Source organism: Dermacentor andersoni, chromosome 4 (genome assembly GCF_023375885.2).
Source record: "Dermacentor andersoni chromosome 4, qqDerAnde1_hic_scaffold, whole genome shotgun sequence".
Classification (NCBI taxonomy): domain Eukaryota; kingdom Metazoa; phylum Arthropoda; class Arachnida; order Ixodida; family Ixodidae; genus Dermacentor; species Dermacentor andersoni.
Window position 1 is genome coordinate 125,762,910 of NC_092817.1, and position 13,831 is coordinate 125,776,740.

The 13,831-nt window shown below is 47.1% G+C and overlaps 1 protein-coding gene across 2 annotated transcripts in view; it reads right to left on the bottom strand.

Annotated features, from left to right (window-relative positions):
* The window catches only part of LOC126537606 (vesicular glutamate transporter 1-like), a 226,148-nt gene that overhangs the window by 12,295 nt on the left and 200,022 nt on the right, over positions 1-13,831 (bottom strand). For both annotated transcript variants that reach the window (XM_050184756.3, XM_050184755.3), the window contains exons 9-14: positions 11,175-11,324; positions 9,801-9,933; positions 8,315-8,425; positions 7,492-7,619; positions 4,116-4,292; positions 910-1,082 (exon numbers count right to left, since the gene is read on the bottom strand). In XM_050184756.3, coding sequence (XP_050040713.1) covers positions 927-1,082; positions 4,116-4,292; positions 7,492-7,619; positions 8,315-8,425; positions 9,801-9,933; positions 11,175-11,324 — 855 coding nt within the window. In that variant the 3' untranslated portion in view covers positions 910-926. The remainder of the gene's footprint in view (positions 1-909; positions 1,083-4,115; positions 4,293-7,491; positions 7,620-8,314; positions 8,426-9,800; positions 9,934-11,174; positions 11,325-13,831) is intronic.

A 13,831-nucleotide genomic window follows, 5' to 3' on the forward strand; every position in this document is an offset into this window, starting at 1 on the left:
GACATTGCGCGTGTGCTACTTTTCACTCCGATCCTTACGGGCCCGAGCTGCGACGAAGTGCCTGCTTTGATAGTGACAGGTGCTCGCTTTTTCGTGGACGTATTGGCGGACATTCATTGGAGCGACCAGCTTAGCTGAAGAAGAAATTAACAGATGCCAAAAGGAAATCCTTACGTGCTACACAGAACAGTGTTAGCTTGCCCGACGACGACTATAACGACGACGTCTACGATGTAAAGAGGCTCTCGCTTATATGATAGTAACCTAAAGCTATCCAGAGTAAAGCTACCGCACCTTTCCTGTACACATTCGTGTACTGCTGCGGCCTCCGACTTCTGCCATGAAAATTACACCATAGTAATACCAATGACAGCGGAACTGGCAACTGACACAGACAGATGCCTCCAAAATCGGTTTAATTCTCCTTAACAGCTGTCACCGTATTGAAGGCTCTGGCCGGGTGTCCTAGTTCGAGGTAGCTCGGGTTTGATCCAGTTCACTGCAGACCGTGCGAGCGATGAAGCAGTCAGACGATGAGAGCAGCAAAAGTGCACAAACACACTCTTCCTCAATCGCCGTTCAATCGTCTGCGGCTTTGTTCATACAGTGTTCTGAATCATATCTTTGTAGTGACTGTCGATCAACGTCTCTGATGTGTGTGTGAGTGTGTGTGTGTGTGTGTGTGTGCGTGTGTGTGCGTGTGTGCGCGTGTGTGCGTGTGCGTGCGTGCGTGTGTGTGTGTGTGTGTGTGTGTGTGTGTGTGTGTGTGTGTGTGTGTGTGTGTGTGTGTGTGTGTGTGTGTGTGTGTGTGTGTGTGTGTGTGTGTGTGTGTGTGTGTGTGTGTGTGTGTGTGTGTGTGTGTGTGTTTGCGCGCACGTACGTATAAAACGCAATTTCTTTTATACGCACCCTTTATTCTTCTCCGGCTAGAAGTCCCTCTGGTCGTACGCGTCCCGGGACGGCTCCTGGACGCGTTCCTCACGGGTTTCGTACACGGGGAAGTTTGTTTCGGCCGTGGCGCCGTAAGATGTCTGCCGTTGGAAGGACTGCTGCTGCGTCCCACTGTTCGCCGTCGAGTCCTCCTTCGAAAGGAAAAAGCATAAAACATTCACCGCTGTCAAACGGTCCGTTGAATAAGGCGCTGCAGAACGCGGGTATGTAAATGTGAAACCTATTAAGCGTAGGCTCCCTTCGCGCGATCCAGTCCGTCAAATAATGGGTGGTTGCTCGGTTTCTGATATGATACGGCATCTCATGTGCATATTATGAATCGGATTACATTGCCAGCTGCACTACCCCTACAAATGCGGCGGCGACCGGCTCTGTTCTCTAGAAATTTCGCAGAGGAACAAGCGGTACATGAATACCCTTAATGCAACAAATATGCGCCTTCAGCTCATAATTCCTTTATTAAAGCTTTCTTTGCCTTTCTGCGCGGGATAACGAAGCGTTATCCTGCTAGGCCCATTTCTTGCCGAGCAACGTGGCTCGATCCCGGAAACAGCGTAACCTCTGGTCTCGTGGGTCAGGTGGCCGGGTCACGGGGTGTAGTCACTGCTGTGTCACCTCACTCTCTTCCCGGAGTTTCGCGCGCTTATCTTTGCTCCGTCTTCTAAGTGATTTATATATATAAAATGCTGCCCAGCGAAATTCCAGTGGATAAAAAAAGAAAAGAAAGAAAGCTAACGCTGTATTTGACAAGCGTTATCGATGGTTTTAAGCAGAATCTTTTTTTTTTGCTCTTTCTTTTAATGTTCCTCATGCATCTAGGCGGTGGTTTTCTTAAGTTTACCGGAATTTTCAAAAATAGGCTGTTGCAGGTAGCATAATTTTTGTACTTGAGCTGGATTATTAGAAGAGGCGGATATTACTTGCACGGTAACTCGAAACACAGATTTCATTTTTGTTGTTTGAGGCATACAGCTGCCTCAGGAGCTGCAGCAAAAGGCAGTATTCTTGCCTGACAAAGGCTGCAGCACCCAAAACATGTTGACACTCTGCAGCAAACAACAGCACAACAAGTGTTACAATTTTAAAAATATGATAACATATCAAAACAATAAAGAATTCGAATCTTAATCAGAACATGTTAAAAAAGGAAAACAAAACAATAATATTGAGGTTTATGTACCTCAAGTTATACAATAAAGCAGCGAAGAAAATACGTTTTAACAGATTTCTTGAACCTCAAGCTTGATTTCGAGGTTTGTAATTGTTCCAGGATTGTGGGATTATTGTTTAGTAACGTCAATATTTGAAAGTGTAATGCCTGTTTCTCGTAGTTCGTGCGAGTAAGAGGTATAGAGATTGGGTCATGTCTGAGATTATACGGAGTTTCTTTGGTGGCGAAGGTCTGATTAAACTGTATGTGATCAGCTTGACGGAGACGGAACGCCTGGAGCGATAGCTTATGCAAAAACAGGTGGTCTATATGGAGTAGGCCAATCTTATCAAAAACGGTTTAGTATGTGCAAGAACAGGTAGGTTACAAACTGCCCTTACGGCTCTTTTTCGCAGCCTATATAGTGACATAAGGTTAGTTTTGGTAATAGTTCCCTAGACCAGAAGGGAATAGTGTAGATGAGAGTGTATTAGTGTGTAATATAGCTGTTTCTTTAAATTCATTGGAATAAGATGCTTTAACATGTTGATCATTCCCGTCGCTCTACGAATGTCGGCTCTGACGGTCTCTACATGAATGGACCAATACAGGTTTTCGTTAAACCATACACCTAAAAATTTTACGCACTTCGTATTTTCTATAATGCGCTCCCCAAACTTTAACTCGTAGTGGCCCATCAGCTGCTTTCCTTTAGGTCTAAATATGACATACATTGTTTTTTCGCAGTTCAGTTGTATTCTATTTGAATTTATTCAACAGCTGAGATTCCCCATCCATCTACTGGCAGCGTTAAACGCTTCTTGAACGTTATGATCAGAGTAGAAAACGCTGGTGTCATCTGCATACAAAGTTATGCACGGTGTGTTTGGGATGTTAACAATATCATTAATATAGAGAAGAAACAAAGTTGGGCTTAGGATTGAGCCCTGAGGAACACCGCAGTTTAAATCAAGAAGTCGGGACTTAGAATCTTTTAGGCAAACAAACTGCTTACGGGAGCTGAGATAGTTCTTAATTAAAGCATATGCTACACCTCTTATGCCGTACCAGGGTAATTTTCGGAGCAAAATATCGTGGTTAATAGAGTCAAAAGCCTTTCGGAAATTAAAAAAAAAAAAAACTCCAGTAGTGTAAGTCTGTTTTTCAAAGTTCTTAATTAAGTGGTCTTTCGCATGCAAAAGCGCTTGCCAAGTACACTTGTTTCTGAAACCCGAGTTGTGCTGGTACTATTGCTTTGTTTTTTTGTCAGGTGCCCAACTATTCTTTTATTTAACATGCGTTCAGAGATTTTAGAAATAATAGGAAGGACTGAGATGGGTCTGCAATTATTGAGGTTAACTAAATAACAAAATTTTACTGATTAACCTCTTAATTATTTACTTTACGAATTTACGAATTGTAGCCGGTGAGTTTGCAAGACGCAGCCACTCGAAATGAATCTTAAGGATTACACCAGTTTCGAGATATTATTTCGCGAAGTGGGGGGCGAAATACATGGGCGCTACAGTTACATTTGTGCTTCAATGCGTGAAAGAGCGTTTCGTAAAAAAAAAAAGTAGGTGGAACAACAGTACCTTCTTTACGGCGAGTTTGATGGCGCATATCTCCAAACAGGTGTCATTCTTCAAATTCATCCTGAATGAATATGCCTTGCAATCTCAACGGCTACTATTCGTAAATTGCAGTATGTGCCGTGAAGTGGTCGATTAAGAAGTTATTTAACGAATTTGTTATATTAGTTGAATATGTGTTTTTCATTTCTCCTGCAAGTATTGTCCACCTCTCTCAATAATCCAGCTCCAGGAATAGAATTGAATTACGTTAGCCGCAACACGCTACACACACACACACACACACACACACACACACACACACACACACACACACACACACACACACACACACACACACACACACACACGCACACGCACACGCACACGCGCACGCACGCACGCACGCACGCACGCACGCAGTTCGCCTCAAGCGCGCTCACCTTAAAGGCGTTCTCGAGCGGATTCCACGAGGGCCCTTCCTCCTCGCGCGGAGGCTCTGCCCACGGCTGCTTCTCTCCCGATGCGAATATGGCGTAGAAGATGACGCCGCCGAAGTGGATCAGGCTCGCGATCAGGAACACTTTCTCCCAGCGGGACGCGTCGTCCCCGCCGTGGATCTGGAAGGTGCGTGTTTTTTTTTGTCGTTTTTTTAAATTTTAACTAAATTTTAAAGCGTTTGTGCATCCGCTAAATGACAACATTACCGCTCGTGCATGCAATGCTCGATGCCAGCAATGGCAACGAGCTTCGGGCCACTCGCCAGAGCGGCACCTGATGGACTCGTTACGTTTACTTTCCTTGCGGTTTGCACGGCCTAAGGTGATAGGCAGTGTACCGCTCGATCATGTCACCGCGGCAATCGATTATCGAAAAGCGCGAAGCCGAGGCAGTTTTGTCCTGCGTCAACGGTGAGCGAATCGAAACGCAAGAGACGCTCGCGCTGAAGCGCTGCAATAAATCCCGCATAGTGGCCAGCTCCCTTTCGCACCATCCTACGTATCGTTCTCAATTTAAAACAAGACCATGCTCCCGAAACGTCAGTTCCCAATTTAACATGGTGCAGTACTTTCGAGAGGCCACAATGCTTGCACACGCCTCCTCTTTCTTGTATAAGTGAATCTTGCTATTCACAGGTTGAGGTTATTGTAGAACGCAAATTTCGAGTCTTCGCGCTAGGACTAAGAAATTTAACCGAGAACAGTTGTCCTCATTTCCTCGCTCGCGTTTGTTACAATGGCGTCGCTCATGCTCTGACCCGTATTTTTTTTTTTGGAATTGCAGCGTGTTTAGAAACCGGCTGCGCATCGCACTCGAGCAATCACGCGCAGGATACCTGATTTAATTAATTATGATAAGACGCAGAGGCGTACTTCGTTGAGCAACGGCAAGATACTGCAGACTCTGGCCGATTGCCGCCAGCGCCGACTTCTTCTGCTTGATTTCCGATTCCAGATGCCACCAAATACTCAGATAAGCCAAGCAAGCTCTTTCTGCATCTAGACTGACACGTGCTGCCTTCATCCTATTGACCGTGTGCATATTCTGAGCGCTGCACCGTCATGGAATTGAATTATGGGGTTTTACGTGCCAAAACCACTTTCTGATTATGAGGCACGCCGTAGTGGAGGACTCCGGAAATTTCAACTACCTGGGGTTCTTTAACGTGCACCTAAATCTAAGTACACGGGTGTTTTCGCATTTCGCCCCCATCGAAATGCGGCCGCCGTGGCCGGGATTCGATCCCGCGACCTCGTGCTCAGCAGCCCAACACCATAGCCACTGAGCAACCACGGCGGGTATCCACCGTCATGGAGACCACTTCCTTTGTGCGCGCCCGCTGCACACGCAAGAGAGGCAGTCAGTGACCCCATGTTAGGCGCTTATCGACAGCTGGCCATTTTCGGAGCGCGTTGTCTTGGTTCCGTAGTCGAAATACTGTGCCCATCAGGCGATGAAGGCCGCCGTGAATTTTTCAAGGTGGCGAACCGGATGTGAGATTATAAGGAGTGTTTCGAATTCCTTTTGTTCTTTTTTTAGTCACGTGCATCAGATTCTTTCTCCTAGTCGTCTTCGTCATTCGTCCCTTTACGTTTGTTCCCCTCTCCACTTGCCTTAACGCTCAATATTTGGATCGATTCACCTTAGCAAAAGCAATGCATGCTATTCAATTACATCTCAAAAGAGAGTCTGTCGCAGGCAGTACAAATTTAATAAAACACACCGACATTTCTACAATGTCTTTTTACAATGTCAGTTTATGGTCGCTTGGCCTCCCTTGACGTTGAACTCATGCGCACTGCATCTGGCCTTTCCACAAGTGTTTATCGAAAGCCTACCCACACAGGGAAGTATCTGCACTTTGATTCGGTCCATCCCCTTGGACAAAAATGATCTGTTGCCTCGACATTGTGCACCCGTGCATTCCGATTGTGCTCGACTACTGACGCACGCAGAGCTGAGTTGAAGAGAGTGACGCAGGATTTGGTCAACAATGGCTACACCGGCCAGTTTATAAAGGCTGAAGAAAGGCGTGCAGCTGAACCCCCTGTAAGAGAACAAGAAAACGGGCGTCTCTCCCCTACGCACGAGGCGTGAGCGAGTCAACATCAAAAATTTTCAAAGATTATGATGTACAAATCTGGCACGTCCCTTCAAGCAAGCTAAACCAAGAACTCGTCCGAGTCAAAGACCGCCTCGAAAAAGAAAACTTTCCGGGCGTCATCTACAAAATTCCTTGCCAGGACTACCAGGCGTGCTACGTAGGCGGGACGGGGAACTTTAAAAAAAAAAAAAAGGCTACAGCAGCACCGCAGTGATGTAGCCAAAGGACACACGGTTTCCAGCGCCCTGGCAGAGCATCAGGAAAAGACTGGACACAGTATTAACTGGCATTCGGCTTCTATCATGGAAAGAGAGAAAACATTATCATCCCGATTGCTCCTTGAATCATTCTGCATACAATCTGCTACTAACACGATAAACCGGACACCGCGACCCCTCCCTGAGTTGCACGCAAGCGCATTACGTCTTCCGACGCATATATAATAAAGACCATCGTGCATTCGTTCATTGTGAACAAGGCACCCGTATTGGGTCCCGAAACGTCAATCTGTGTTTTGATTTTTTTTCAATTGGCGAGTGTACTTTTATTCAGCCAGTAAATCACTGTCTGCGTCACAGCTGCCGCCGCCGCTTATTTATCATGGGACACTAACAGGACTCTGCGACCATTTTCAGCGTTCAGCACACGCACCAAAGCATCGAGAACGCATTAACGCACGTGTATTCGGTGACCTGATGGCGCAGTCAGCCGAATGCCGAGCTTGGCATCGAGTGGGGAATTCCAAACGCGACTTCATGTGCGCTCACTTATATAGTGAAAAAAGGCCGGGCCAACGCCTTTGTTTGACTCTTTCCCTGTGCACGACAACGTTATTCGTTGCTTACACGTGCACACAACATAGACTATTTCAGTAGACAGGGTCTCACCTGCGAAACGAAGGAAATCACCGTAGGAGGCTTCTTTTTCCTACAGCGTGAATAAATGTGGAGACGCCAGCTTTCGCGAACGCGTGCCATATACGTTTACAGCAGTTGGCTCTCACAGTGAGTACCGTTGTAGTGAGCTTCCGTCACAACATAGGCAGGGCGGTCACCTGTGATGTAGGAACGGTTCGCGTAGTGCCTATCTACCGTCGCTTGCTGAAACCACATACTCGTCTCGTTCTCTCTCTTTCTTCCCTTTCTGTAGACTTTCGCGACGACGGCAAGCAATACTGTGAGCGCACGCCGATCGCACCCGTGGTAAGGGCGTACCTTCTTGTCAGTGATGTACTCCACCACGATGGGGCAGAGCATGCCGGCCAGTGTGCCGACGCCGTTCGACAGCCCCATCAAGATACTTGCGTACCGAGGGGCGATGTCCAGGTGGTTCACGTTGAAACCTGCAAAAGAGGGCATTGATTGATACGTTGTAACCTAAAGGGCCAGTGGAGTAGAAGGTAAGAGTTCGGCTTGATCGATAATTTACGCTTCTGAAATACTTAAAAAAAATTAAAAATTGGTCTTACTGTCAGTGGAGGCTCAATGAGCTAGGGCAGAGGCTGAAACGAAAAGCGCGACGCAACGCGAATGCATCGACGCTTCAGTTAACACTGATCGACAAGCCAGTTCTTGCCGCAGTGTTTGATCAGTGTTAACAGAACGTCAATGCATTTCGCCACAAATCCTTGAGGAAGGACTTATCGAAGCTGGTGCCAAGCACATTTATGTTTAATAGTACGGGACTTCATATCTATTGCCTAAAAATGAAAAAAAAAAAAAACTGGTAATTTTTAATTCCGCACTAGGGGAATGTTTCCAAAGTGAATAAGGTATAATTTAATTAGCGAATATTTATTTATGATAACGTCACACTGCGATTTATCGTGCAAGTAATGCCATCTTTGTATGCTTCTCATGTGACAGAACTGCGAAATTTAACACAGAAGGGTTCTAATAAGCCTGGTTTCACAAAAAAAATAAATACTGCCTGGCATTAGAGCTGCTACACAGCCCCTTGAATGCGAATTTGAGTTTTCGCTCAGTGGGGAAACGCCGCTAACGCGGCCTACGTGTGATACGCGTGCGTGATCCCAACCTGATATGGCGAAACCACTGAATCCCACGGCCAGTGTCAGCGCTGAGATGGCTACGGGGGTGCTTCGGGTGTAGCCCACCACCAGGAGGAACACGGCTTCCATGCCGAAGCCTGCCAAGCAAGAGGGGAAAAAAAGAGACAATAGCGATGCGAGTGATCCAGTGCGATATTTAGCACACGCCGATTCCATTCGCATCGTCGGTATGCACGTAACTGCTCTCGCATCATTCGCTGGGTAGCACTTGACCTTGGCAATCTGTGTCAACTGTTTATAATCAAAATGCCACCGTCTCGACTGAACACTACGGATATAAACGAAACAAGGCAGAGTAATTAGACTGCAATGAACGCACAACACTGCTGCTAGCTAGGTCTCTACGCTACAAAAATATGGCGTTAAGATTTCCTGTCGAGTTTCTGCTGTTATAGCGAATGGCACAATTCCGAGGCAGCAAATAGAAAACGATTCTCAGAAGTGAAGAACAACCTGCGCGAAAAAAAGGAAGAAGACCAAATTAGGCATAGAGGAAACGAGCGTACTCATCTTACGTTTTTGTTTTGTTACAATTAAAAAAAAACGAGGAGGTGCTCTTTTGGAACGGTTATCGGCATTCGCTAGCAGATAGCGAAAAGATGGGTGTACCGCCTTGAGCTGAATAAAATTATACAGATAGTTACAACTATGGTGGACATAACGGGAAAGCTTACTTTTACGCATTAATTAGTTCATGGAAGAAAAAAGATACTCGCAGATTGGGCGAAGCAGCGACGTACTGTTACCGTTTACGTTGCTTTATGAACTTATGGCTTTAGAACCGATAATAACACAGCTGTACGACATTGAGCAACATTGAGAACCCTATGCCTTCGTCTTTTCTGGGTAACTGGCTCATATTCTTTAGAACATTCCAGCCACCATGTGTAAGTTAGTTCAGCAAGCAGCGCAGAGAGCTCACAACTCTGACGATGGCTAATAACATCGAGCTCGCGTGTTCTTAACAGTTCTGGCACTCATGAGTTGCACGAGGCGATTCTGTCTGTCTGTCTGTCTGTCTGTGTGTGCGTGTGCGTGTGCGTGTGTGCGTGTGCGTGTGTGTGTGTGTGTGTGTGTGTGTGTGTGTGTGTGTCTGTGTGTATGTGTGTGTGTGTGTGTGTGTGTGTGTGTGTGTGTGTGTGTGTGTGTGTGTGTGTGTGTGTCTGTCTGTCTGTGTGTGCGTGTGCGTGTGCGTGTGTGCGTGTGCGTGTGCGTGTGTGCGTGTGTGTGTGTGTGTGTGTGTGTGTGTGTGTGTGTGTGTGTCTGTGTGTGTGTGTGTGTGTGTGTGTGTGTGTGTGTGTGTGTGTGTGTGTGTGTGTGTGTGTGTGTGTGTGTGTGTGTGTGTGTGTGTGTGTGTGTGTAGGCGACCGTAACGACGTAAGCATGTGCACTTAAGTACGGCGCCCACGCGGGTGCGCGTGCTCGGCCATTGTAGGCGGCAGCAGTGCCCACCTCCACAGTTGAAGATCTTTCTGACGACTGTGGTGCTGAGTATCTGGCGCGTTCGCAGGTAGTCGGCCAGCTGGCCTCCCAGGGGCACGACAAGCGTCATGCACAGGTGCGGCAGGGCGCCCACGAGACCCGACTGCGCAACGGGAGGAGTGGGGAAGGGGCAAAGACGCACATGCGCAGGAGTGTCAAGTGCTACTTCGCGGGACATGGGTAGCCTGTTTGAGCTCGCCGCACCAACACTTACAATAGAAGAGCAAAAGAAAGGAAACTAGATCACACTAGTGCACATGTGTAGTCGAGCAACCTGCAGAACCAGCCGAAATTGTTTAAGGGCCAATTTTATTTTTATGGTGCCAAAGAGCAATACACTTAGCAGACATGAATAGATACGGCATACGCATAGTATGCAAACGACGGCAGAAAAACATATCATAGGAAGTACAAAATTGATGCAATATGAAAAATTCACTGGTGATTACGATGCTCCCTAATGCGAAATTTGAGCGCAGCTGTAAACGTGTCTTCATTTCTCGATATATTGGCTGGCGCGGACAATCTGTTCCGTGCAGCACGTTGCAAACGGAGCGAGGTGTGGCGCGACTGCCTCGCTAATCTGGAGATCGCGAGAGCCAGCGCGTGGGTGACGCGTGGGAGCGATTCACAGCAGCCGCCGCCGACAGACTCCCCAGACGAAGCGAGCTACTATGGCGCCATCTCGTAGCCATCGTCGCGGAACTACGCTCTTCTGGCGCTTTCGCCATACCCTCCTTCGCTTTCCGCCTCATGGTTCCGCTGCACCCTATTCTCTGCTTTCCTCCTCGCGCCTCTTCACTCTCGCCGATTTTTTCATTCCCCGCTGCGCCACGTGTTGGCTTTCATTTCTCGCTGTGCTCGTTCGCTAGGTTACGCCGTAACATAAAGCCGACGCTCGCCGCAGCTCTCTAAAAATGCGAACAATGTAATCGGGAACGGCTTAGTTATTTGGCGAGCGATTGAAACTTCGGAGAATTTTTTATGTTATTGTCACTGTCATTTTTCTGCTTAGTTCAAGCTAATTCCAGAGTAAGACAACGGTGGTACATATAGCTGTGAAGATCGAATCTCGTCTGAACGGTGCCTGATAGATTTCTGCTTCTTCCTAGCATGCTGGCTAAATCGTTCTGCTTAAGAGAACAAGTCAGATTGCTTGTTCGATCCTTGCGCTCTTGCGGGGTCGGGATGCAACAGGGTTCATACACCGAGATATCGGTTCATGTTGAAGAAGCCCCTAGTGGTGATAGTTATCCCGCAGCCCTCCAATAGGGCATTTTATATCACTGATTGAATGAATGAATGAACGAATGAATGAATCGTAGCAGCGCCGTCTCTGCATACCTTGTCCACTTCGAAGTGGAAGACCTGTCCGAAGTACATGGGCTGCGATATGATGAGCAGGTAGAAGGTCCAGCTACGACAGAAGTTAGCCACGATGATGGCATACACTGGCAGCGATGTGAAGATGTTTTTCCACGGAGTCGTCTTCAACTGCAAGCAACAAGGAAACAAAAAGACGCATACACTGCATCAGCCAGCGAAAGCATCTCTGCACAACTTGCGCGTCACCTAGTTCACCATTCGTTTCAAGAACGCTTATTGCTGTAAATAAATATATATTCTCTCCCTTCCTGTTTCTGTCATATTAGAAAAAAAATGAACATAAGTGTGATCACTGATAGCTGCAACAGCTGTGGAACCTTTAATTCCCTTCAGGCAGCCTGAGAAGTTAACGCTGATCCCTTAAATGGCACCAGTTAGAGGTCATGTTTTAAAAAGAGAGAGGGATCAACTTTAGTTTAGAAACGGCTCTTTGTTCGAGCCGTCATCATCTCGTGCAGCGCATTTAGCGAATCTGGCATCGAAATTGCCAAGTCAAAGTTCAATTTCCAGCTCGGTTACCAACGCACCAGTTAGTCGGCACTATCACGTGATGACGTTTATCGAAACTCGTGATGGGTCGGGCTCTACTCTACGAAAGGCTGGGTGGAATTTTGTTAACGTTGCCTATTGTTTAGGAATCTGCGCGAAAACACGAAGAAAAGGCGAGACCTGCACATAAGACGAAGTACAGAGTTCGTGCTGTAGCTCTACGTACTACGTGTCTCGTCTTTTTTTCTCCTTTTTTTGTCGCCATGCTTTGATGAAGTATCTTTGCTTTCAAGCATAACCCAGTTAGTCTGCGGGAAGGTTGCTTTGCTGCATATCAGCATATCGTCCTTGATAAATGGTTGCCGTGGCAGTCGTCCTGAATGCAAGAAACATATCCCAGCTGATCTGGGCTCAGCAGGGCGAGAGAACGGATGCTCAGATTCTCAATACAAAAGGACAGACGGTTAACATAAGAAAGCAGCATTTGTTCTTCAGAGCAAAGTGAGAGGTGGAGGGGACGCTTGAAGTCGGACCATTTACGTAAACACTAATCAAGTAGCTTTATTAATTGACTAAAAAAATTGGAGTTGTTCCGGTGCTTTCATCAGGAGCGACCTAGAGAAGCCGCAACAACTTACAGAATATAGTGTTTTGGAGGCAGGAAGCGAGCCGTCAATTGCAACCGCATTGGTTGCTGGCTTGGGGCAACTTAAAGAAGTCTGGAATTGTGCGCGCTAGCGATCGAATTCACGCGATCTTCCAAGCAGGCCAGACTGGTGCTTGAGGCGCAGTTGTTTGACTCCGCCTTGTCGCAGAAGCAATAACCACGACACATGACTATGAAATATTTTCGCTTTCCGACGCTTTCGACGAGCAAATGTGAGCTTTAGCTGTTCGGGCTATTTAACAGGCCTGCTTCTGGTTGCTTAAATACTGGCTTTCCATAAAGGCAAGATCCTGCTCTTCTATACAGGTGTGACATTGGAATGCGTGAGGCATGGGTTATGGATTACCGCCATTACGCGGATCAGAGGCTCTTGTGTAATTTCTTTCAGGCGTGCAAAGCCGCGAGAAAGCCGGGCGCAATGTTACGAGCCACTTTTGCCCGTCTAACAGTTGGGAAGCATAAGTAGAAGCGTGTACGCATACATGCGGGTACGGGTACAAGCGGGTACGGATACAAGCGGGTACGGATACAAGCGGGTACGGATACAAGCGGGTACGGGTACAAGCGGATACGGGTAACAGTAGGTATGGGTACAAGCGGGTACGGTTACCGCTCTTATTATGGAATAGGTATTTCAGAAGATCAAATGTGGGTTGACTCAGCGATAGTGATGAAGTCATAGCTTAGTGTTGAACTTAGAGAGGTCAAGCGAAATGAAGCATAATGTCTACGGAACAGAGGGCAGACAATAGTAGTTTGAACGCAACGAAATCTCTTTGCACGACGCTAATTTGCTCGCTACGCACTTTCAAAGCGCACTGCGGTCTAGTGCAACGCGCTTATCGTCGCCAGGGCTCATCGTCTTAACGTGGCAGTCGCGATGAAAACTTGATGACGAAATTAACGTCATCGTTTACTTTCTTTCTTCTTCTCTGTATTTCTTTTTGAGACGCCGACACACACGTACATAACACAGAAGCGGAAAGAATCGCGCACAGCGAAGAAAACGGGACACGACAAAAGCTTCCACGGCTGGTTTAACATCGTGCTCGCCACAGCATCTTACCCGAGCCACCCCCTCTAAAATTTTAATACATTTCCATAACCTTTTAGCCGAGGGCCCGGCGAGCTGGGCGCGGCATAAAAGGAGCGGCCCTCCTTCTACATCCATTAAGGGGCCGCCGGCTGATCAAGCTCTTTTCTTTGTTGGTGCACGAGTTGTAGTTGCGTTCATGTTCCTTTTTTTTTCGTTTTATTTTTTCACTTCGAAAACAGAGCGGGGCCACAAGGGGGAGAGAAACCACTCTCCTCGTCCTTCTCGCTCGCTCGCCCATCGCCCGCTTCCGTTCATATCCGCCCCAGCCTTTGTGCTTGCCGATGCATAGTGGCACACAAAGGCTTTTTGCTTGGGAATCTATAAAAAAAAAGGAGATGCATAAAGAGAGACGGGGATGGGAGA